At 49.5% G+C, this 23,977-nt stretch overlaps 3 protein-coding genes and 2 pseudogenes across 4 annotated transcripts; 2 read left to right on the top strand and 3 right to left on the bottom strand.

Moving 5' to 3' along the window:
- The first annotated feature begins 200 nt into the window (after nucleotides 1-200).
- Nucleotides 201-4,572, top strand: Rps19bp1 (ribosomal protein S19 binding protein 1). The gene is made up of 4 exons (XM_006979174.4): nucleotides 201-354; nucleotides 443-577; nucleotides 3,777-3,874; nucleotides 4,061-4,572. The coding sequence occupies exons 1-4, from the start codon at nucleotides 303-305 to the stop codon at nucleotides 4,202-4,204; spliced, it is 429 nt and encodes a 142-aa protein (XP_006979236.1). The 5' UTR covers nucleotides 201-302; the 3' UTR covers nucleotides 4,205-4,572.
- A 3,928-nt stretch (nucleotides 4,573-8,500) lies between these two features.
- Nucleotides 8,501-11,880, bottom strand: Atf4 (activating transcription factor 4). The gene is made up of 3 exons (XM_006979173.4): nucleotides 10,402-11,880; nucleotides 9,520-9,837; nucleotides 8,501-9,405 (listed from the first exon to the last, which is right to left on the bottom strand). The coding sequence occupies exons 2-3, from the start codon at nucleotides 9,743-9,745 to the stop codon at nucleotides 8,576-8,578; spliced, it is 1,056 nt and encodes a 351-aa protein (XP_006979235.1). The 5' UTR covers nucleotides 9,746-9,837; nucleotides 10,402-11,880; the 3' UTR covers nucleotides 8,501-8,575.
- A 1,158-nt stretch (nucleotides 11,881-13,038) lies between these two features.
- On the bottom strand, nucleotides 13,039-23,462 carry Mief1 (mitochondrial elongation factor 1). Of its 2 annotated transcripts, none has more exons than XM_006979172.4 (4): nucleotides 23,319-23,462; nucleotides 18,194-18,371; nucleotides 17,749-18,011; nucleotides 13,039-16,960 (listed from the first exon to the last, which is right to left on the bottom strand). In XM_006979172.4, exons 1-4 carry the CDS (start codon nucleotides 23,460-23,462, stop codon nucleotides 16,154-16,156), a joined length of 1,392 nt encoding a protein of 463 aa, XP_006979234.1. In that variant the 3' UTR covers nucleotides 13,039-16,153. The 2 variants fall into 2 exon arrangements, with proteins under 2 accessions (XP_006979234.1, XP_042121013.1); XM_042265079.2 differs by having other exon boundaries at nucleotides 17,749-17,925; nucleotides 23,319-23,459.
- LOC121824437 (cytochrome c pseudogene) lies at nucleotides 18,378-19,142 on the bottom strand (annotated as a pseudogene).
- On the top strand, nucleotides 21,099-22,646 carry LOC102929020 (acidic leucine-rich nuclear phosphoprotein 32 family member B pseudogene; annotated as a pseudogene).
- Nucleotides 23,463-23,977: the final 515 nt, after the last annotated feature.

The raw sequence follows: 23,977 nt of genomic DNA, 5'->3' as shown, positions 1-23,977 counted from the left end.
GGAACTGAGGCTATTCAATCATTGGCCCTGGACAGAACTGACCAATGAGGCTGTCGAAGAAGGCACAGCCTGGCTCACAAAAGGCCTGTCGGGCAGTTATTCGACAACAAACGTGGCTTCCGCGCCTTGGACACGCCTCCAGTTCCCGCTCCTCGGAGGCTGGAGGGAACCCGTCAAGCCTGCGTCCCAAGGGGCCACTTCCGCCCGCTGCGGAACTTTGGGGTTCCGGCTCCGGTTCCCGCCGAGGAGAGAACACCGCCAGGGCGGAAGTCGCTCGCGGCGTGTGGGCGGGGCTCGGCAGCATGTCGGCGGCGTTGCTGCGGCGCGGCCTGGAGCTCCTGGCGGCGTCGGAGGGTGAGGAGGGCGGGCCGTGGGCCGTGGGAGGGTGGGAAGGGAGCGGCGCGCGCCCTCCGACCCGGTCCTTCCCTGTCTGTCCCCACAGCCCCTCGTGCCGCGCCCGGCCAGGCCAAGGCGAGCGGGGCTCCGGTGAAGCGGACCCGGAGGGCGAGGACGAAGGCCGCCCAGGCCCTGAAACTACGGAACTCAGCGAAGGGAAAGGTGCCCAAGTCCGCGCTGGGTGAGTTGGAGAAGAGACTGCGAGTGCTTCTTCCCAGGGTTAGGGGGCAGCGCCTTCGAGGCGGGGCTCCAAACATTACCCCAGATTCAACAAGGAAAAGGCAGGGAGACTTAAAATGGTGGGGCACCGGTCTCGAACCCGGCCACCTAACTTCCCAAGTCTGGGCTCTCAGCTGCGTGTCTTTGCTGTTATCTGCTGTGTAGCTGTTAGCAGAATGAGAGAAAGAAAGGAGGAGCCGGGAGAGGTGACATACACCTGTAATCCCAGCACTTTGGAGGTGGAGACAGGAGGACCCCGAGTTCAGTGTCATTCCTGGCTGTGTGGTTGAGTTCAAGGCAAGACGCGCCTGTGGGGGTGAATGAAACGCAAGATCCAGGTGCTTATGAGCTATAGCCCCAGTGAGAAGAGAAGCGTTGGAAAGTCTCGAAGCTAGCCTGTAAGTTTGTGCCGAGTGTGTGAGGCTTGTGGAATAAAAAGGCTCTACGAGGGAGAATCAAAGTAACAAGCCAAATCCGCCATCTGTGAGGAAGCAGTGTTAAGGCTGAGCGCTTGAGGGACTGTCAGAGCTGCCAGGTGAAAGGAAGGGGGCCTTGGCGGGAAAGGCTTGAGACTGTGGAAGACAGAAGGCTAACGGAGGAAATATGTCGTGAACAAGAGTCAAGATGGAGTATCCGTCTGGGTAAGAGGACTGACTGGCTCAGTGGTTAAGAGCGCTTGCTCTTGCAGAGGACCTGGGTTGAGTTCCTAGCAACCCACATGGTGACTCACAACCACCTATAACTCCTTCTTCCGGCTCCACAGACACCTGCTCACTTGGGGTGTACATACACAGACACATAGAATCTTTTTTTTTTTTTTTTTTTTTAAGAAATGGAGCATTGAGCCAACAGTTTACTTCTTTGTGTGCCAGATGCCCTTCTAAACCCTGAAAAAAATGTTAGCTCATTTGACCCTCACAGCAGTGAGGTCAGTGATTCTGACACCCCATTTTGCGGATAGAAGAACAGGCAGCTGCCCAGGTGGTGCAAGTGGGAACAGGCTGTGTGTCCCATGGTCTTGCTCTTAATGTGCTCTGCTCAGGTGGCGGTCCCTTCCTCCATCACAGCAGAAATAGCAGAGAAGTGAGTTGATTGGCCTTAGAGGTGCACCGTCTGCAAAGCAGGAGCCTTGTTTTTAGAACATCTTAGGGGGTGTGGCTCAGTTGGTTAGACGCATGGACCCTTCGGGAGAAGAGGGCACAGGATGGTGAGCTGCTTTCTTGTCTTTGAGTCCGTGGGCTCCGCTGAATAAAAGGTGTTAAGGCACTTGGATTTTATTGTTTGTTTCTCCCAGTTTGGTTTTTGTTGTTGTTTTGTTTTGGGCAGGTCTTACTCTGTGGCTCAGGCTCAAAGCAGTCTCCTGCTTCAGCTTCCTAAATGTTGGGGTCACAGGCGTGCCCCACCACACTCAGCCTTTAAATATTTGCTAAAAGAGAGAAGGAGTCCAAGAGGAAGCACCCCAGAGCAAAGGTGGAGCTAGGAGACATGTCTGGGCACGAGTGGTTTGCAGAGTCCCCATGCCAAGGTGCCTCACTGCCCAGTTATTGGGGTTCCCTTCACTCCTGTCCTGAAGTGGAAGTTCCTCAATTCTCAAGACACAGGGCTAACCTCCCACCCCAACCCTGGATTGTCTGTGGCCCTGGTAGCCAGACCACAGCCTGGTACATAATGGGTGGGTAAGAATGGCAGGACGATAGCCTTTAATCCCAGCATTCAGGAGACAGAAGCAGGCAGCTCTCTTGAGTTAGAAGCCAACCTGGTCTACATAGTCTCTATTTCAAAAAATAAAGCAACCAGTCTGGAGATAGCTCAGTGGCTGCCACCTTGATTTAAGCTACCTCATCTCAGCCTGAATCGTGCAGAAGCTCTTGACTGGTCTCCACCTCTCACATGCTCACCTCTCCCAGTGATCTTAATCTCAGCAGCAACATCATGAGCCCGGCCTCACTTCCCCACAGGGTCTTCAAGTGCACTGATTTCAGCTTCTCAGTTCTTCTTCATCGTCGTCTTTTTGTTTTTGTTTTTAAGACAGGGTCTCTTTGTGGTAACAGCTCTTGATGTCCTGGAACTCGCTTTGTATACCAGGCTGGCCTCAAACTCACAGAGATCGGCCTGCCTCTGCCTCCTGAGTGCTGGGATTGGTGTGCACCACTACCTCCCTGTCTTCCACTTCAAGGTTTAACACTGTTTCCATCTGTCTCCAAATGCCCTTTAGATGAGTGGTTCTCAACCTATTGATGACAACCCCTGGAGGTCAAATGACCCTTTCATGGGGATCACCTAAGACCACCAGAAAACAGATATTTACACTATGATTCATAACAGTAGCAAAATTAAAATTATGAAGTAATAACAAAAATAATTTTCTGATTGGGGGCCACCCCAACATGAGGAGCTGTGTTGAAGGTTGCAGTGTTAGAAAGGTTGAGAACCACTGCTCTAGATGTTGACAACTCTGACCTTCCAGTCTTTTCGGGGAGGCCATCTTAGGACTTTTTTCAAAATTGCAGCCCTCCACTTCTGGCACTCCCTGTTTCTGTTTGCTCAGTTTTCCTTCGTATGGTGGCTAACCCTGACTAGACTGCATTCAGGGGAACAAGGCAGGAGAATCTCTGAATTTGAGGCCAACCTGGTCTACGGAGTGTACAGAGTGAGACTGCCCCTCACCCCCAAGGGAAAAAAATGGATAGCCCTCTAAAACACTCACCATGCTTCTCAGTCCTTTTCCTGTAGAAATGAGACCAGGAGTCCATGTGTCCTGCTTCTTACAACACTTAGAGCCTGATACATAGTTGAGCTCAGGGCACACCTGTTTGTATTTGTTGGTGGTAATGGGTTTTTGTTGTATTGTTTGTAAACAGTCTTGCTACATAACCCTGTTGGGTTATAAATAAATCTGGTACCTGTTGTGCAGCTAGGAGCAGTCTTCCTGTCTCAGCCTCCCAAGTGCTGGGATCACAGGTGTATACCAGCATGCCTGGCTTAAGACATAGTTGTAAGTGATTGAGTCACATGACTAACTAAAAGCCATCCAGTAGGTGGGGGTTTCCAGCCAGACCTATGAGAAAAGTAGATTTGGCTGAAATAATCTAGGGAAGGGACCCAGAAGACTTCTAGAGTGTGATGAGTCTGAAATGACATGCCATGCGTGCCACCCACAGCCGAGTACCAGAAACGACAATGTCGAGACCACCTCAGAGCAAACCTGAAGTTTATGACCAGCGTGAGAAGCACCGTGCCAGAGTCTGTGACCCAGCAGGTTTGTCTGGGGAACCGAGGGGTGATACTGAGGCTGTTCTTCAGGATCTGTGTGGATCTGTCTCACTGAATACAGTGACCAGCCTGTCCAGTCCTTCCCTGAGCTGTTATCCCTGTGCTCAAGTCCCATAAGTCCCTGTGCTTCCAAAAATGGAAGTTCTATGCCCTCACTCCAGATCCTTTCCAGATTCTGCAGCAGAACCAGGGCCGCAAAGCTTGTGATCGGGTAGTGGCCAAGACACAGAAGAAGAAAAAGAAGAAGAAGGCTGAGGGCACTGTGTTCACTGAAGAGGACTTCCAGAAATTCCAGAGGGAATACTTTGGCAGCTAGGCTTCCTGGAGGAATGATGGGGACAAAAGACTGACCTTTGACTGCTGTACCTCTGCTGTCTCTGCGGCTGTGCTGGAGGCGACCAGCAGGTGGCAGTGCAAGCTAGCCTGGCTCAGGAGGCCCTAGCGCTGGCATCCCGGGGACACCTGAATAGAGCTGTGAGCACAGGGGCAAATTTGCCCTCAAATTGAAGTGGACTTCTGCTGGTTTGGTCGGAGCCATCTGTACCCTGCCAGAAAAGATTCTGACCTGTTAGCTTTGACCAGGACCCTAGGGCTATTTGCTGTGAAACGGCCAGGTACATGGCCCTCTCAGACCTCCAAGAACTAGTCAGTTGTTGGGTTCAAGTAAATGTGAATTTGAGCAAATGTGGGGTGTGTGGGTGTGTGTGTGAGATATGACTTTCTCCCATCTCAGTGTGGATTCAGGTGCTCCATGTCAGAATCCCCCAGTTTAGGCACAGCATAAATGCCGTCCACCAGCAATGCCCTCCTTTCTGGGCATGGCCACTAGCTGCTGGCATTGTGCCGGAAGTTGACAGTAGGTCTGGAAGTCTCGAAGTGGAGCTGCCTCTGCCCTTCTGGAGCTTGGGGTCTGCTGTGACAGCAGTAGAGAGCGGAAAGCCAGCTGGGTCCTTATGTCGCATGGGATAGGGGCATAGGTCATGATTTCAGAAGTCATCCTAAGCAGCCATTGACATTCAGTTCTGTACCCAAGCCAAGGACAGCAGTGAAAGCCAATGTTGTGCCCCCCTCAGGGCAAGCTGGACCCTTTCCAGCAGACACAGTGCCAGACACAGGTGCAAAGGAAAGGTCGTCTGGAACAAACGCACTGTGGAAGGAAGGGCACCCACAGCTGCCCCAGTGGCAAAGAGATGACCTGTCACAGAGCCCAGGATGGGTTCCTAAGGAGAAAACTGAGGGCCTTCACATAGCCATCTTCTCCCCTGAGCCTACCTCTCCATTTTCAGCCTAGGGGTTCCTCAGATCACAGGACTCCTGAACCCAGGAACATCCCAGAGCTTCTAGTAGAGGAAGTATTGATGGGCCCCTGACAAGGCTAGTTGGGCTTTGTCCTCAGTAAGAGAACAGGGTTCACGGCCCCCACTCCAGGCATCTCAACATGGAGACACAGAACTACCTCCAGCCGAGTAGAGTGGATCCTGCCTCCATGTGGCCTCTGTCTGATGAGAGGCATGGCCGTCCATCCAGGAAGTCAGAGCAAGCAGGAACAGGAGGGAGGATGATGTGACTGTATGCTAGTGATGGGAGCTCTGGGTCCTCTGGTGTGAGCTGTTCAGAGGCACGTGGGTACTGGTCTTCAAACCCTCCAGCCCTTCCTGCTTGCTGAGTTTTGCAAATTCAAGTAGCCTCAGGAACTCATTTCCTCCATCTTTAATAAGCCGCTTACCAAACAACTCAATATTTATTCTTGTAGGGGGGTGATGAAGGGCTCTAGGGCCCCTTTCTAGGGAGCACACACCTGTAGTCACATGATTACCTAGAGGATGCCAGCAGAGATCCTGTACCTTTCCTGGTGTAAGGCCTCCACCTGCTGCCAAGGAAAAGAACAGGCTACACACAGGATGGATTGCTGACCATTATCCCAAACCCTACCAACCAATGGCCCAATAAGAGGAGACCAGTTGTTACATCCAAGCCAAAGGAGCCTACCCCGACCAAAGCATCCCAGATAGATGCAAAGCTATGGGGAACATTTGAGTGAGTATTAAGTTTGGTGATCTACACTTGGAACCCTCAACCCCCATCCCTCATGCTTCCTGTGGCTCCTGCTGTGGGCTGTGCCATGCACTGGTCATGGGGACTCGCAGGGTCAATCAGCCACCAGGACGCCAGCTTTGCCTAGAGTGGCCTGACTTGGGGATAGGGAAGGACTGAGTCCAAGGCGCAGATGGAGCTCATCAGATTCTGGACAGGTGGGCCGAAGTACTCTTCCTTTTCATACACACAATTTCCCCATTCTTAAAGGCCTAGTCAGGAGAGCCAGCAGTCTGCACTAAGATTCCCCCAACCTGAGCTGGCCTATCGCTGAAGTTGTCATTTTTATTTTGAGCATTTACCCCTTCCACCCACCATGGCCAAGACCCCATCGCTGAGTGCCCGGGGAGGTGCCCAGCACTTGGGTCTCGTTGCAGAGGCTCACTCTTCCTGGACTCTGTCTCCAAACCTTTCATCTACCACCTCACTGGCCAAGACAGTCCAGCTTCTGCCAGCATAAAAGGGTGAGCCAAAACGCCTGCTCCTGCTTCCTCCATCTGCAGATGTGGAGCTACTGCTTCATCATCATCCTGCCCACACCCAGACCCTTCCAGACCCATCATCATCCTACCCCACCCCTCCAGGAGCAGGTCCTCCGCCCAGACTGCCAGCCACTTGACACATCTTTGTTGTCCCTTTGTCCCCTTAGGAAAAGGAAAGATCTACAAAAGCTGGGCTGTTGATCTTGTGTTGACTGTCTGGTCTGTGACAGTGTTTAGTGCATGATGGGCAGTCACCAGTGGTAGGAAGACTGTAGGCCGTCCTCTGCCAGGTGACAGGCATTCTGAGCAGGTGACGGAGAGCAAGCTCTACCTCCAGTCCTTTTGTCAACACCTGGCAGGGGCTCTAGGTCAGCGTGGTCGGTGGCTCCATCTTGGTTCTCCCTAGTCCTCTTGTAATGCATGTCCCAGGCTGCACCTAACAGGTCAGGTGTGGCACTGCATGTCAATAACCCCAGCACTTGGAAAGTGGAGGCTGGGGAGCAACAATTCAAGGTCATCCTTGACTGTATGTCAAGTTCAAGGCCTACCTGGGTAATGAAAGACCCAGTTTAAAGCACTGCCAGGATCATCTGGAAGGACTGACGTGACATTAGCCTGGCATAGAGGTGGAGCAGCCATATGAAGTTCTCAGGCAGAAGGACTATCTGCCCCCTGAGGGTGGGCACTGTCTCCAAGGGTCTCCACCTGCTACTCTACCCCACTCCCTCTTATTGCCTTCCTCCTCCACTACCATGTCCCTAGGCGCTGAGGGCGAAGGTAGGTTTTATCGTCTCATCTCGGGGCGGGGACTTGAAATAACAACACTGACGTGAGGGATTAGAGTAGGGCTTGAAACCAGCTGCGCAGGAGGGCAGCCTGCTTCACTCCCATTCTGCCACCCCAGCCCCACCCCCACCAAAACCAAGCCAACTCATGCTTTTGTGTACAGCTTTCTGGGTTTTTTAGCGAGGGCCTTACAGCTCAAGCTGGCCTCGAACCTGTGATGCTGCCTTAGCCTCCCCAGACCCAAAATAGATGCATAGTCAGACACAGCTATTTTCAACTCGTGTACACACAAAGGCATCGAGCAGTCTGCCTTTACTGATCCACACAGGGCATGTTCTCAGCTTTAGTTTCAGACAAGTTGTTCCCACCCCTAACAAGACAGCTTTGTGCCCTGACTTAAGAAATCCTCAATTTGCTCCAGTGTCCCATACCTTATTCTAGCATTAAGGATCTCGAGTTTGAAACCAGCCTAGTCCACCTAGTTGAGTTCTATCTAGGACCCCATCTCAAGACTCAAAGTATCAAGTGCAAGTCGAATAACGACATTTGTAACATCTGTTTAAAGAGCACTCCTGTAGAATTTACCAGTTCAGATGGGGTAGGTGATCAGGCTGGGCCTTTAAAGAAGCATTAACATAATGCAGTGGAACAGAAAATATGGGGTAGGACTCCCAGGGTCACAGCCCAAAGTGGAAACGAAGTCAAGGTATTTCTAGAACTTCCTCCACTCTTGGCCAAAGACTATGTATGGATAGATCCCTACTTAGTATGAGGCTGGGAGGCCCATGGTCTTCGGAATTCCAGCTCTCAGATCAGACCCAAGGGACTATATTCATTCCAACAGCTGGCACTGGGAAGGCTGGTCACAGAAACCACTCAACCCTGCAGGCCTTATCCACTTTACAGCCCAGCATCTTGGTGAGCAATGCCTATCCCTTCCTCAGTGATCACTTTCTGCCCACAACAGGTTTCCTAAGGTCTCTGAATTGTATGAGCTTAAAGAAATCTAATCAGCTTGTGTGCCCCAAGTACCATACAACCTTATCTAGGTGCCTACATGGCAGATGTCTGGCACAAAGCCAATTATGAACAGATGGTATTCAGGCGATTCCTCTCAGTAACCCAGATCCTCCAGCTAATCTATATACCCGTCTCATTACCTAAATAGCTCAGATCTGTGTTGAAGTACCCAGTCAACTGCACCTGCCACTCACAAAGTAGAAAGAATTGACACAGCAAACCTGCACTGGTACTTTACTACAAAATAATTTATTACAGCAAACACAGCTTCATCACAAGACTATGTACAAGCACAAAGCCCCTGACTACCCTACTAGGGAACTCTTCTTCCCCCTTGCCTTACGGACCTCTTCTATCAAATCTTTTAGATACTGAATCTCTTTGGCAAGAGAATCTGCCTTCTCTTTCAGGGCTTCGTTCTTCTTTTCTAGCTCCTTACACTCGCCAGTGAGGGCTTCCTGCTCAGCCCGCTTCTTCTGACGGTACCTAGTGGCTGCTGTCTTGTTCTGCTCCATTTTTTTCAGCTTCTTATCCAACTTTTCAATTTTTACCTTAGCTGTCAAAGTAACTCCAGGGGGGTCATAAGGTTTGGGTCGAGGAGACCCACGGGGAACACCTGGAGAAGGCAGACTGCTTGGTGATCCCCTGGAGATGGAGGGGCTGTGCTGGGGAGAACCCAGGTAGGACTCAGGGCTCATACAGATGCCACTGTCATTATCTGAGGGGGTGTCTTCATCCTTTACACACTGAGGGATTAGAGTAATGTAAGAAGCTGAGTCAGGCTTCCGATCTCCTTCAGAGATATCAACTTCACTGCCTAGCTCTAGACTGAAGGAATGATCTGGAGTGGAAGACAGAACCCCTGGGGAACAGGGGAAAGGAGGCAAGAATGCAAAGGGGGCAACCTGGTCGATTTGTGTTGCACTTTCTGGGAGATGGCCAATTGGGTTCACTGTCATGGGCTCCTTATTAGTCTCTTGGACTAGAGGGGCAAAAATATCACATGTGTCATCCAACGTGGTCAAAAGCTCATCTGGCATGGTTTCCAGGTCATCCATACGAAACAGAGCATCGAAGTCAAACTCTTTAAGATCCATTTTCTCCAACATCCAATCTGTCCCGGAGAAAGCATCCTCTGAAAAAAAAAAAAAAAGAGTGAATGGCTCAGGCCACATACTTAAGGCAAAAAAAAATCATCAGAACACCAGGCCCAATAAAAAGAACACTCGGGAGCAGGTGTCTCACTCACCCTTGCCGGTGTCTGAGGCACTGACCAACCCATCCACAGCCAGCCATTCGGAGGAGCCCGCCTTAGCCTTGTCGCTGGAGAACCCATGAGGTCTGAAGTGCTTGGCCACCTCCAGGTAGTCATCTAAGAGACCTAGGCTTTCTTCAGCCCCCAAACCCGACTGGTCGAAGGGGGACATCAAGTCCCCCGCCAACACTTCGCTGTTCAGGAAGCTCATCTCGGTCATGTTGTAGGGCTTTGCTGGAATCGAGGAATGTGCTTAAATCGAAGGTATCTTTGTCCGTTACAGCAACGCTGCTGCTGGATTTCGTGAAGAGCCTGCATAAGAATCCAAAAGCAAGTCCCATCATCTTTCTATCTAAAATGCAGAATGGCCAAATCCCAGAAGCCTCTGAATAGGGAGCACGTGGGCCCAAGGCCATTGTGTAAGCTCCCCCGGCCGCCGGCTCAGGTTGCACAAGATGGAGGCTCAGCCTTGCTCCACCGGCCACCCAGAGGAAGCAGTTGTCCTCGCCTCCTAATACGGCCATCGACGCCGCGCCCCGCCCCGCCCCTGTGACTCACACCCCTGCCCCGCCGCCATCTTGGCAGCGCCACGTTCGCAGGATGTCACTGGGACCCCGGCGACCTCGGGGTCGTTGAGCTACGAGATGACGAAAGGGAAGCAGCAGCGTTGGAAGTTGTAGCGTTGAAAAAAGCAGTGCTTCCCCACCCCACCCCACCCCCGCCGCCAGCGAGCGCCGGCGTCTCTCGGGGCCACGCAAACAAGACCGACGCGTCCAGTCGCTCGTAAAGCCGCGTACGGTGGTCAGGGCGCCCCGGCCACAGGCCGCGCCCAGCCCCAGCAAAGCCCACGCCCTGCAAAGCCGGCCCAGTACTCACGCCATGGCTTAAGCCGGTGGGGGCTGCCGCTGCAGAGCCTGGTGCTGCTGCCGCCGCTGCAAAGGCCAACGCTGCCGCAGGCACTGCTGCCTCTAATACGCCATGGTGGCCGCAATCCCTGCGGGAGGGGGAGAGGAAAGGCGCAGCAGCGTAGAGATCTTCATGAGTCGGAGAGAAAGAAGAAATGGCCGCGACACGCCCTGCACACCCTCTTATATACTGCACGGGGACGCAGCACACCGCGCATCCTCCCGCCGTGATCACATGACCCTGCCGCAGACCCACCCAACTGCGTCCCGTTGACGTCTTGGCCCTCCCCAGCCCTCCTCCACTGTGCTGGGGAGTAGCTGAGGAGCTAACAGGCTATCCTGAAGGCCCCATGAAAAGAGAAAAGTGCACAACTTTACAGGTTTACGGCTAGCCGAAGTCACGTGTCGCCGCGGAGGGATCTCTCGATACAGAACTTCCGGTGTTGGCTCACCAGGCGGGGAGAAGTACTTAGCCAAAGCTATTACGGTCAAAGCCGAGGCGGCCTGGTTATCACGCGAGACGCCGATCGAGCGCGCGTCGAGCTGATTGGCCCCAGCGTGGCGAGTCATGTAAATCTCAAGTTCCTATTGGCTCCCAACATGCCGCTGTACGGGCACTAGGTCTGTGCGGGAAGGGCGGAGCCACCAGAGATTCCCGCCGCCAAACTGTCATACTTTCCGGCTCTTGTTAGGGGTGACCCTGCTCCAGTGGCTCTCTCATGCATCGTTCCTGGGCAGCTTTGGTCTAGCACGCAGCAAAAAATTCTCCAAGCGTGACCCTTGCGCTAGAAGCCCTCCTTCCCCATATTTGGTGTTCCCGGGACGGAATGGGCGGGCAGGTTTTCGGCCGCCTGTAGAGGCCCTCCGAAGTTACCTGGTCCGACCTTTCAGACTCCTGATCTGTCCAGGGACCGCCCTTTGAGGGAGGGACAGAGCAGGGCGCTCATGTTGGAGCCGCATTGGGAGATATTCTAGTTCCTGTAGCTCGCATCTCTCCTCTGAACTCTGTACTGGGAATATTTGCCTAACCTCGGCACTAAACATGCCCGTCCTGCCATCATAGGGCTGCTTGCTGACATAGGGTCAGTAGCCTTAAAAGCCCCAGGGTAGTTTTGATTAACTCCTAAGTCTAACTTCAGGCATAGCTTCCCAAGAAGTCATCCAGATGTGCGAGCAGTCGCTTGGTATGTGGTAAGTGATGTATGTAGCTCCAAGTCCTGATCAGAGCCAACCGTCCATAAAGGGTGCTGTTTTGGGAGTGCTGAGAGTCCCTCTTCTACACTCCAGCCCCTTAAAGGCAGAAATCTTGAGTTTCCACTTCTGTTGAAGTGACTCACACAAATACCACTTCTAAGAGGGCTGGCTCAGTGGTTTATTGGCTGGGGCATTTGGCTAAGTGACATCCACTCTGAGCCTGTTTCCTTATCTGCAAAAGGAAGCTGTTCCTCCTTGTCCCAAGAAATATGTAAATGCCTGCCACTTAACAGCTCACTAATGACTGGCAAGCCATGTACTCCAGCACACACAATCCTGGCACTCAGGTCTCTAAAGTACCATAGTTCAAGGTCATCCTTCACTACATGGCTGAGGTCAACCTGAGCTACTTGAGACTGGGGGGTGGGGGGTGGAGGGGGGCAGTAATGATTGCTATTGTTATTGAAACTCAGAACTTCTGACCCTGACCTAATTTCCAAGTCCCTATGTCCATGATTCATCCTGCTTCTTCCAAGGATGTTTTACTTTTATTGACTGAGACTAAGCCAAGTATAAACAACCAGAATTTGTAGCTGGAGAGATGGCTCAGGGGCTAAGAGCACTTGCTGCTCTTCCAGAGGACCCAGGTCCAGACCTAGCATCATTTGATGGCTCTGGGTGACTCACAACCATCCCTAACTCCAGTTTCAGGATATCTGATGCCCTTTTTTGACCTCTGTGGGCACCAGGCACGCACATGTGGGACACATGCATACATGCAGGCAAAGCATTCATAGACATAGAATAAAATATTTAAAAATATTAGAAAATATTTTAAAATAAAAATATTTTAAAATATTTAAAAATTTAGAAAAATTAAAAAAAAAAAAAAAAACATTAAAAAGCCAGGCGGTGGTGGTGCCCATCTTTTAATCTCAGCACTCAGGAGGCAGAGGCAGGCAGATCTCTGAGTTCAAGGCCAGCCTGGTCTACAGAGTGAGTTTCAGGACAGCCAGAGCTACAAAATAAAACCCTGTCTCAATAAACAAAACAAAACAAAAAAATACAACAACCATAATGCACAAGGCCTACATAATGGGGTTGTTTCTTATCCCCAAAGAAATCTCGAGTGCATGTGCAGACACACAGAAGTTGTTTAGTCCCTTCATGCAAAGGCACCAAAAGCTTAACTGTCTTCCCTTTGCTCTAGGAAGGCTCCTGACACAAGGCCATGCAGAAGGTTAAGAAACACTGACCCTGATTGACACTACAGAGGTCACAGGACAATGTCTGGTGGCTTCTTTTTCCCCATCCTACTACAGAGATCCAAGTTAAATGCTTTAAGCTGAAAACAGAGCTAGCATGAAAACAACCATGTAAGGAAATACTTCATACCACATACACACATCAGAGCTGTTGGAAAGGAGATTTTTATTTTCTTCTTCCCATGCTGCAGAAGATGCTGTTTTCCCCAGGTGAATTTCCTCCTTCAAGGAGAAAAAGGAATAAAGGTCTGGGCCTCAAAGCTAAGCTGCTCCTATATGGACCCAGCCCAGACAGGACACAACGATTCATGACTGGTTCCATTCTACCAGCTTACCACACTGAAACCTTGGCAGGACAGGCACAAAGGCAAGGTGTGGACCGGGCCTCAGACCAAGAGTTTAAAGACTAGAAGGTGATCAGAATAAAAGTTAACACCCATCTCACCCCCAGTCTGCAGTTAAATACTGAACCTACATCCTGGTATTTTGGCCATTTATAAGTCTAAGAGGCTTACCACCTCCCAGCCTAGTACAAGGGTCAACTCTAGTCCCAAGTGCTTCTTCATTTACCTTAGTCTTGAGCTTTTAAGAAAAAAAAAAAAAAATGCTAGAGTTGTAGCAGATGCTCTCAGTCTTACCAAGTCATAATCCCAAGGAAGTGGACCTTGGCAGAAGGCTCTGAACACATGGAGCACCCCTGCTCTCAGGGTCCCTCAGGGCCTTGTTCCTGAAGCTGATTCACCTTAACCATCTGAGCTCCTTTAAGGGAGGGTTACGGTAGAGTAAAATCAGCCAGGGCCTTGCCCAAGGAGATGAGGAGTCTCCAACAGCTTTTCCATTTTATTTTTTAAAAAGTCTCAACTGTTAATATGAAGAAAAATACTGCTATCCTGAATTCCGTTTTGAGAGAAAGGGCAACAGAGAAGAACCAAAAGAAACTTGGGATTTGCTTGGTTACCTAGGTACTGAGTACAGCTTCAGGCATCAAGGATAGAGTCTGGGAGGTACTGGAGAGAAAGGCAGGGTGGAGGCACAGCCACTGGGTCTTCCAACAGTGGGGGGGGGGGGGGCAGAAGATTTTCTTCTCCATCCAAGCATCCCAGAGCATCTGCCACCTCCCATACATATGACAAAGAAAGTGACAGCAAAGAGGAAGGCCCACCCAGCTAAGAACAACCCCAGGGCAGAGCTGTTCCCCTCTCCTTGTTCTGAGGCCTTCTAAGAGTCTCTTGCTTATAAGATGGCCAAGTCAAAGCACAGTCCAAAGTCAAAGCTGCTCCTAAAGACAATTCACTGTTTGCCTAGATTCACAATGACGTATGGCTGTGATGATTTGGAATATTTAAAATCTCAAGCATCTTCAAATCTGGGGGTTTGTTTGCACTCTTTCCGGAATCTTAAATGGAGTCAGTTCAGGGATGACAGCCTGGGAAAGTCTTATAATACTTACAACAGCAAATCCAACTCTATCTAAACAAAATCTGATTTTGCAGCAGTCTATCAACACCCCCCGCCCCAAACAGGCACCAGCTAGAACCTTGGACCCCTCAATGTCAGCCCTTCTATACCTACTCAGTCCAACCTAGGCAACACATGTCTTCAAATCCCATTTCATTATTAACAGCCAGGGGCATGTTTCATTTAAGGTTCTTAAGGTTCTTGGCTTTCTCTTTTTCAAGTTTCTCATACTATCCTACATGGGAGAAGAGGCAGAAAACTAAATAGAGCCTGGCTCAACCTCCTAACCTATGGGTGGGGGACAGGGGAGGAGGGGACCGCGGGGGGGGGGGGGGGGGGGGGGGGGGGGGGCAGGTACCTATCTCTACCCTAATTTCAAGTGGGTTGCCGCAGAGTCAGTGCTATTTATAGCCACTCAGTTCCCCCTCATTAGGAAGGGCCAACACAGCTGCAGAATCACACTGCTGGAGAGGTAGTAACAGGTAAAATAGAAAGACTTGATGGAGAACAAATGCTAGATAGGCGAATAGAACCAGATACTGTCAGCCTCTTGTCAGGAACGGAAGAAAAAGACACACTGACATGATATATTAACACCTCCCTTCCCCCAACCCGTAGGATACGATTACATGGCCATAAATGTGGATCTTAGCAGCAATGTGGGAAGCCCCGACTCTTTCCTGTACATCTCATCTATGTGCTATCCTCCTAGATAGCACCAGTCTCCCCAGGAGACAGGTGAGGGACGAGGGCTGGCGTGTCCATGTGCCCTCTGGCCTGTGGAGGTGCCTACGGTGCTCGCTGAGGACAGGGGTCAGGTGAGAGGCATTGGCCCTGGGTATGTTCTTGCTCTAAGGCAACATTTAAGAAAGGTAGAGCCTGTCAAGAAGAAAACATGGTCACTGGGTTTCAGCTGATACTCTGCTTCCTGTTGGCGTCCCTTGGCCTCTACTGCTAAAGCAAGGCCTTCTTCTGTTGGCAATAAAGGAAACCAGCATCCTTGGAGGTGGTGCCTGTGAAGCCCCCAGCCTTCCCTGTCTGTGTGACTTTAGTGACCACAGACAGAAACAGACAGTGGGAACACAGCCCCTCCCCAGTGCTCCCATAAAACAGCACAAACTCCAGTAAAACAACTGCATCCGGCTCCTGCTGTGGGGTCAGAGCACCATCCCCAGGTGAAAAAGTGTTAGCACAAATAAACAGGAGTTGCTTGGGAGAGGGGAGGAGAAAGGGAAGAGCTTGCTTTCCAGGAAGCAGAGTCAAAGCTGATTTGCCAGGGCAGAGACTGCCAGCCTCCCCCCGGAAATCTAAACACTGTCTCATTCCTCGGCAGAGCTCAGCTTGAAAACAAGCAATCAGCTCTTGTGTACAGACCACAGGCGACATCTTCATTAGGCAGACGTGCTCCGGGGGCAGAGCAAACAGGTGTGACCAAGAAAGGGAAAGACAGGGAAGAACAAGTAAGAGGCCAAAGGGCAGAAGAATGCAGAGAAGACAGAAACGCAAGAAATTTGGGGCAAAAAAATGAAACACCCAACAGCTGAGGCCAGCACTCCACCTTCTCTGTTCGTTCCAGAAAGATCAGCCTAGAGCAAGGCGGCAGCAGGGAGCACAGTGTCTGGTAACAAAAATAGGGAAGGGTGGGGAACCAAAGGATGTCATTCTAATCAGCTGAAGTGACCAGGACAACAACCAGCAGAACAGGAGGCACCTAGGGACCCTGTGAGGCACCAACCATGTAGCCAAGTGTTTCTAACGGAGACTCTGGGTCTGACCGCCCGATGCCCACTCCGGCCTTCACCTGCCCTACGTCTGCAGCAGCACCTCCGGCTCGGACAACGAGCAGTAGAGAGTATATCCCAATTCGTCTATTTCTTGAGGGGTGAGCTCTGCAAATAGGTTCACCTTGGGGTTCAGGGCACTGGGCAAGACTCCAGCCTCCAAGTAGCTGATGAGTCCCCTCAGAGCCTGCAGAAAACGGTCGGCCAGCATGTCTGGAGACCAGTCAGCCTCCTCCTGGGCCAAGTGGAGGATGACATTGGTTAGCTGGCTGGCAGTGAGGTGGCCCAGAGCTGGAGTGGACTTGCATATGGCCTTGAGGATCTTGAGGCACAGAGACCGACAGCCTGAGTCAGCCTGGTCCAAAGCCCGTAAACGTGCCGTCTCAGCAGGGCGCAAGCTCAGCCGCCAGAGGTTGTCATGCTGAGCTAGCCGGTGCGGTCTGGCCACCAAGACAGTGTCACCGAGGGTCACTGACGGCAGGAAGTCAATGACAAGATGTTTGTCCTTCTCGTACTGCACTTCTAGCGTCAGGGCCTCTGGAGGGGGTGCTGGTCGGATCACGTAGTCCAAGAGGGACCCTATGGCTGGCCAGTTGATAGAGCCTGCCACTACCTTCTCAAATGTGTCTGCCACTGTCTTTGGGGAGAGGTAGCCACCTACAACACAGCGGTCCCAGTAACTGCTCCCACGAGGAAAGTACTCTGGGTTCTCCCGACGGACCAGGAAGAATCCAGGTGTGTTCATGATGGTGTCCTCGCCAGGTATGCACGACCACAGGTTCTGCTCCAGCACAAGGGGGACAATGAGTTGAATGTGATCAGCTGTCACCACCTGCCAGAGCAAATTAAAAAGGGTCGGTTTGGTTTTTAATTTTTTATTATAGTTGAGTGTGTGCATGTGCACACATGTAACGTGTCATTGCATGTGGAGGTCAGAGGTAACTTAGAAGTCAGTTTTCTCCTTCTACCATGTGGGACTCAGGGACTGAACTCGGGTCATCAGATTTGGTGGCAAGCACCTTTACCTGCTGAGTCATCTCACTGGCCCCAGAATTCAAAGTTTTTTAAGGGCTTTGCTACTTACAGCACAGATCTTCACACCCTGCACTTGCCACAGTAACGGAGACCAATGATCCAATTAGCACACAGGAAACAGGACAAGAAGACAATAAAGGACAGGTTGTGTACGGCCACCCTGGTTCGGGGTTTGGGGGTTTTTGTTTATTTTTGAGGCAGGATGTCATATAACCCAGGCTGGTCTCAAACTACATGGCTAAGGATGACCCTAACCTTCTGACCCCTCGGCCTCCTGAGTGCTGAGATGACAGGCCTGGGTCACTAGGCCTGTTTTCTGCAATGCTGCGGACTGAACCCAGGCATAACACAACTCAGCTATACCAACTGAGCCCCATCCTCAGCCCCATAGCTTCTTAAAAAGTATAAGTATGACTTAAAAAGTGAGACAGGATGGAGCAGAGAAAAAAATACTGCTGTCGGGCAGGATTTATAAGCAAGAGGCTTTCCAGTTGAGGCCCAGACACGACTTTCTTGAGCAACCACAATACTGAGAAGTATCTGTCTGTCTGTGCCCAGTCCCACCCTTCCTAAGAACTCTGTTACCTGCAGATCGTCATAGAGGCTGCCACTCAAGTACATGTCCCGAAGTGGCATATCAGGCAGCTTGGCCCGCAGGAAGCTCCGGAGCTCAGCACATATGTCCACCGCAGCTTGCTTGGCCCGAGCCTGCTCTCCAGCAGGGATGGCTGCCCGGTTCCGGTAGTAAGAAAGAAGTTTCTCCTGCAGGGACATGCGGAGTCGTGACTTCTTCAAGTCTACCTGGCCCCTCCTGGCCAATGGTTTGGGCCGGGGTGGGCAGAATGTATCTGCCAAGGCAAGAGAGAGAGGCATGTGAGCTCTGCCCAAGCTTGCTCAGTCCACAGAAGTCCTAGTCCCAGGAAGGAAAAGGACTGGGCACGAAGGACAAGTTGCCTGACATTCCGCGCTGAGAAATGTCTCCCCATGTCTAAGTGCAGAGCAGGCCCAGAGAGTGGAAGGAGTCTCTCACCTGTGTCAAAGGCAGCGGAGTCTGTGGGAAGAGTCTGCAGAGACCGGCTCAGGCCTGTCTTCATGTCCTTGTTCAGCAGTCGAGGGGAGCCCATCCAGTTTGGCTCTTCCCAGCTCCTCTTCCCTGAATGGCTCAGGCGGGTGGGGCTGGTAGGGGCACTGATTGCCCGATCATACATCTGTAATACCAGAGAGGACCCAGGACATACACCAGCCCTCCTCCTCCCCCGGACTCTTTGCCCTACTAAATCCCCAGACAATTATTTTTTCCACTTTACTACAAGTCAATTTTACTTAAATCAGGATTGTCCAACAAAATCATAGCCATTCGTGATCTGAATTCTGGTATATGAATTAAATTATGGTATACATGCCAGGTGGTAGTGGCGCATGCCTTTAATTCCAGCCCTTGAGAGGCAGAGGCAAGCAGATCTCTGTGAGTTCAAGGCCAGCCTAGTCTACCAAAATAAATAAAATTATGGTATACATAAAAAAAAAAAAAACGTGTTTTATAATCAATAAGGCAGTAGTGTTACTCATTAATCACCTTTTTAAGAATAAACTATCAGTCTGCCCTTCCTTTTTCTTAATTCCAGCAAAGGTCACTTTTATTCCAGTTATGTACTTTTGGGGATTCTCCAAATACTCCATCATGGTGTCCTCTCCCCAAATGATGCCTTTGCTCTTGTTGGCATCTGTGCCAGAAAAGCCCGTGGCTGACCTGTCTTCCGCCCAAGCAGACCATGAAGATTTGGTCCATTCTTATGCTTGTCTCCCTTTTCTACAGCATGGCACTGGGCACACTTCTTAAGAAAACTCTTCTTGCCTTTTGATACATCACCTATTTTTGCTGGGCAGTGGTGGCACACAATTTTAATCCCAGCACTGGAGTCAGGTGAATCTCTGTGAGTTCGAGGCCAGCCTGGTCTACAGAGCGAGTTCCAGGATAGCCAGTGTTACACAGAAAAACAGTCTCAAAAACAAAACACAACAAATAAACAAACAAACAAAAAAGAATCACCCATTTTTAATTCGATCCTGGCTGGTAAACACCACAAATGCTAGGATCCAAGGACAGACATCCCACTCTCTCCTCAGCCACTTTTTTTTTTTTAATAATTTTGTTTTAGTCTAGACTGTAAAGTATAGTGCTCCATGCAGAAAAGCTCAAGAAATATTAAATGCTACAGGAAATAATTTACTCACAATGCGACAACCCACAGGAAATTGCAAATATGTGTTATATTTCTTTCTGGAGATATTTATGCCATCTAGATCAGACATTTTTTTCTAGATCAGATTTTTTTTATTTTGTACATGGGTGTATGTGTGTACATGTGCACATACCCCAACGTGTGTGTGAATGGACGACTTTGGGGAGTCACTTCTTTCCTTCCACCATGTGGGTCCCCGGGATCAAACTCTGGTTGTCTGGCTTGGAGCAAGCACCTTTACCTAGACTTCTGAAATCACATTTCCCCTTTTTGGTCATTTCTTCCGATCACTAAAGATGCTTCAATATTTTCTAGCTATACAACATTATTCCTTAAGAATATTCCCTGTTGAGCTGGGCGGTGGTGGCGCACGCCTTTAATCCCAGCACTCGGGAGGCAGAGCCAGGCGGATCTCTGTGAGTTCAAGGCCAGCCTGGGCTACCAAGTGAGTTCCAGGAAAGGCGCAAAGCTACACAGAGAAACCCCGTCTCGAAAAACCAAAAAAAAAAAAAAAAAAAAAAAAAAAAAAAAAAAAAAAAAAAAATATTCCCTGTTGAATTCTTCACAGACTTGGAAAGAAAAATATTCAACTTCATATAGAAAAACAAGACCCAGGATAGCTAAAAGAATCCTGTATAATAAAGCAACTTCTGGAGGCATCACCATCCCTGACCTCAAGCTCTACTATAGAGCTATAGTAATAAAAACAGCTTGGTACTGGCATAAAAACCGACCTACATACCAATGGAATCGAATTCAAGACCCTGACATTAATCCATACACATATGAACACCTGATTTTTGACAAAGAAGCCAAAACTATACAATGGAAAATAAGAAAGCATCTTCAACAAATGGTGCTGGCATAACTGGATGTCAATATGTAAAAGATTACAAATAGACCCATATCTGTCACCATGCACAAAACTCAAGTCCAAGTGGATCAAAGACCTGAACATAAATCCAGTTACACCAAACTTAATAGAAGAGAAAGTAGGAAGTACTCTTGAACGTATTGGCACAGGAGATCACTTCCTAAATATAGCACTAGCAGCACAGACACTGAGCACAACAATTAATAAATGGGACCTCTTGAAACTGAGAATATTCCCTGTTGAAAGGGCTGGGGATGTTGTTCAGCAGCCGAGTGCTTACCTAACACTCCATGGTGAACATTGATTTATTCCACAAGTAGTTACCAACTGTTCCTCAGTATCACCAGAGGGTTAGTCCCAGGACACTCCAAGCATATCACAATCCTTAGATGTCTCAGGTCCCTACAGGAAATGGCACTGTAGCTGAGTATAATGGTCCATGCCTAACGTCTCAGTCAGGAGGCCAAGCAGGAAGATTTGAAGTTCAAGGCTACATAGTGAGTTCCCAGCTAGGCAGGCTACAGAGTAAGACCTTATCTCAAAACAAACAACGGGACAGTGAGAAGACTCACTTGCTCCCCACTAATGCAAGTCTGAGTCCAATCCCCAAAACGTATATAAAGGTAGTGAAAACTGACTCCACAAAGTTGTCCTCTGATCTCCACTGTGCATCTGCACACAAGTATTACACACCAATAAAATACTTTTTTTTTTTTTTTTTGGTTTTTCGAGACAGGGTTTCTCTGTGTAGCTTTGCGCCTTTCCTGGAGCTCACTTGGTAGCCCAGGCTGGCCTCGAACTCACAGAGATCCAAAATACTTTTTTAAAAAAGTCATTGTACTTAAATATAACCTGTGCACAGCTTTATATGTATTTTAAATTTTATATTATCTAATACAATGTAAATGCTATATAAATAATTATCCTGATTGCTTAAGGAATGATCCAAAAAAATTCTGTACCTATTCAGTGTAAATATAATTTTTTTGTTTGTTTTCTAGTCAGGGTTCCTCTGTGTAGCCCTGGCTTTCCTGGAACTCACTCTGTAGCCCAGGCTGTCCTCGAACTCAAGACACTTGGAAAGAAAAATACTCAACTTTCTGCCTCCCAAGTGCCAGGATTAAAGGTGTAAGCCATCACACCCAGCCATGCAAATACAATTTTTAAAAAAAGTATTTTCAGTCTGGGTAACTGCAGCTGTGATATGGAGCTCACAGACTCAAAGGGCTGTCAGTACTTCAGAGATCCTACATGCTAAGAACTGTTCTGAGCTTCTAGGTGTGTCCAGTCTACCCGGAGGGTGAAGTTCAACACAAAGTATGCAGATAGAGATAAATGTTTTAAAAATAAGAGTAAGATCCCCCCTCTACCCCCACCGCAGAAAGTTAAGTTTGAGGAGAGGGGACGAGGGGAACATGGACATGAAGAAGAGGATCCACCTGGAGCTGAGGAACCGGACCCCGGCAGCAGTTCGAGAACTTGTCTTGAGCAATTGCAAAGCAAATGATGGAAAAATTGAGGGGTTAACAGATGAGTTTGTGAACCTAGAGTTCTTCAGTTTAATAAGTGTAGGCTTGTTTTCAGTGTCTGATCTCCCCAAGCTACTGAAATTGAAAAAGCTTGAGCTCAGTGATAATAGGATCTTTGAAGGTCTGGACAGACTAGCAGAAGAACTTCCAAGCATCACACATCTGAACCTGAGTGGAAATAAGCTGAAAGACATCAGTACCTTGGAACCTTTGAAAAAGCTGGATTGTCTGAAAAGCCTGGATCTGTTTGGCTGTGAGGTCACTAACCTGAATGATTACCGAGAGAGTGTTTTCAAGCTCCTGCCCCAGCTGTCCTATCTGGATGGCTATGAACGAGAGGACCAGGAAGCCCCTGACTCAGACGTGGAGGTGAATGGTGTAAAGGAAGCTCCTGACTCAGATGCAGAGGTGGATGGTGTGGACAAAGAAGGGGAGAATGAAGAAGGAGAAGAGGAAGATGAGGACGGTGAAGAGGATGATGATGATGAAGAGGATGAGGATGAAGATGAAGATGTAGAAGGAGAAGAGGATGAAGATGAAGGGATGAAGATGAAGTCAGTGGGGAGAAAGAAGAATTTGGACATGATGGAGAAGTTGATGAAGATGAAGATGAGGAGAAAGAGGAGGAAGAAAGTGGGAAAGGTGAAAAGAGGAAGAGAGAGACAGATGATGAAGGAGAAGATGATTAAGACCCGAAACAATCTGCAGGAAACAGAACTGCTGAGTACTGGTTGGACTGCTCATAGATTTGGTAGCTGTTTTAAAAAGGTAGCTGTGATACAAGCCCCAGGACACCCCCACCTAAAGAGCCAAAGAATAGTTCCCGAGACATTCCGCCTTCCTCTGTTTAGTCCCTTGGTAATCCACCACCAAGCCTGGGGACTTCGCCCCAACAAAACTGTAAACGTTGTTAGGTTTTCGTGTAAGATTCTTGCTGTATTGTGACAGCTGTGATTGGTGAGTTGACCGTCTTGGCTGCCAGTTACACTGCGATTGTAACAACATTTTTACTTTCTGTACAACAAGGAAAAGCTTTGTAAATAAAATCTTAACATTTAAAAAAAAAAATAAGAGTAAGAAAAGGAAACAGAAGTATGCGTGTGGCTAGCACTTCAATTCAGGTCATGGGGAAGGAAGGGTAGCTGGGTTAGTTGCTGTTTTACTTGCTAGGACACATTTCTTTACATCTCAGTGGTCTCTTTTTTTTTTTTTTTTTTTTTTTTTTTTTTTGGTTTTTTCGAGACAGGGTTTCTCTGTGTAGCTTTGCGCCTTTCCTGGAGCTCACTTGGTAGCCCAGGCTGGCCTCGAACTCACAGAGATCCGCCTGCCTCTGCCTCCCAAGTGCTGGGATTAAAGGCGTGCGCCACCACGCCCGGCTCTCTCAGTGGTCTCTTTATGGCAGAAGCCTAGAAGCAGACTGCCAGAGGAGTAAATTATACTCGCATTAGAGTGTCAGAGGTAGAGGCAACTCACCACCTCCCATCCTGGGACCAGGCCGCAAGCACTTACCCGCTTAACTGCCAGGGTGGCGATGCCCAACATGGCTGCTCCACCAACACCCAGCACCAGCCGGGCATTGGAAAGCACAAAATCAATGGCTGTGCCGATGCCATTGTCGTCCTTCTTGCCTTTGCGCTCACCAGCACCTGCCATTGCTCACCTGAGAATGAAGACAACACAGCCATCACCAATCGGGACCACAAGAACCATTCCTTTCTGTCCCTCCGCATCACAATCAAGGCTACTGCACGCAAAATCTAGGACTGCGTACTCTGGGGCCCAGAGGAGAGGCCCCGTGTCCTGTAACTCACCTAGACACACAGGAAAAGAAATGCTAACCTATACCACAGAAAAGTCTGTCTACAGACCTGAGACTACAGCAAACGTTCAGTTCATTATCAATCCTATTTCTGTGCTGCAGGAAAGTATCCCACCATACAATACAAGCCTCCCTACTCCTTTACAATGTGGTGTTGCTAGGAAGACAAGGTCTTCCTTCTTTAGCCGTTGCTTTGGGAATGTTAGGATTAAGAGACAGGCATGGTGACACATGCTTATAACCCCAGCACAACAGGAGTCACATTAAAAAAACAAGACTCACCAGGCAGTGGAGGCACATGCCTTTAATCCCAGCACTCAGGAGACAGAGCCAGGCGAACCTCTGTGAG

Source organism: Peromyscus maniculatus, chromosome 20 (genome assembly GCF_049852395.1).
Source record: "Peromyscus maniculatus bairdii isolate BWxNUB_F1_BW_parent chromosome 20, HU_Pman_BW_mat_3.1, whole genome shotgun sequence".
Classification (NCBI taxonomy): domain Eukaryota; kingdom Metazoa; phylum Chordata; class Mammalia; order Rodentia; family Cricetidae; genus Peromyscus; species Peromyscus maniculatus.
Note: the sequence above shows the minus strand (reverse complement) of the source record. Positions and strands in the feature narration are given on the sequence as shown.

What these genes read in the sequence shown, in the direction of transcription:
- Atf4 (XM_006979173.4), bottom strand. Translation starts at nt 9,745, where the DNA reads ATGACCGAGATGAGCTTCCTGAACAGCGAAGTGTTGGCGGGGGACTTG. An exon ending in TGCCTCAGACACCGGCAAGG is followed by an intron (nt 9,406 to 9,519) that starts GTGAGTGAGACA and finishes TTTTTTTTTCAG; the next exon opens with AGGATGCTTTCTCCGGGACA.
- Mief1 (XM_006979172.4), bottom strand. Translation starts at nt 23,462, where the DNA reads ATGGCAGGTGCTGGTGAGCGCAAAGGCAAGAAGGACGACAATGGCATC. An exon ending in CCACCCTGGCAGTTAAGCGG is followed by an intron (nt 18,372 to 23,318) that starts GTAAGTGCTTGC and finishes CTGGTATTACAG; the next exon opens with ATGTATGATCGGGCAATCAG. An exon ending in GCCTCTATGACGATCTGCAG is followed by an intron (nt 16,961 to 17,748) that starts GTAACAGAGTTC and finishes TTGCTCTGGCAG; the next exon opens with GTGGTGACAGCTGATCACAT.
- Rps19bp1 (XM_006979174.4), top strand. Translation starts at nt 303, where the DNA reads ATGTCGGCGGCGTTGCTGCGGCGCGGCCTGGAGCTCCTGGCGGCGTCG. An exon ending in GGTGCCCAAGTCCGCGCTGG is followed by an intron (nt 578 to 3,776) that starts GTGAGTTGGAGA and finishes TGCCACCCACAG; the next exon opens with CCGAGTACCAGAAACGACAA. An exon ending in CAGAGTCTGTGACCCAGCAG is followed by an intron (nt 3,875 to 4,060) that starts GTTTGTCTGGGG and finishes GATCCTTTCCAG; the next exon opens with ATTCTGCAGCAGAACCAGGG.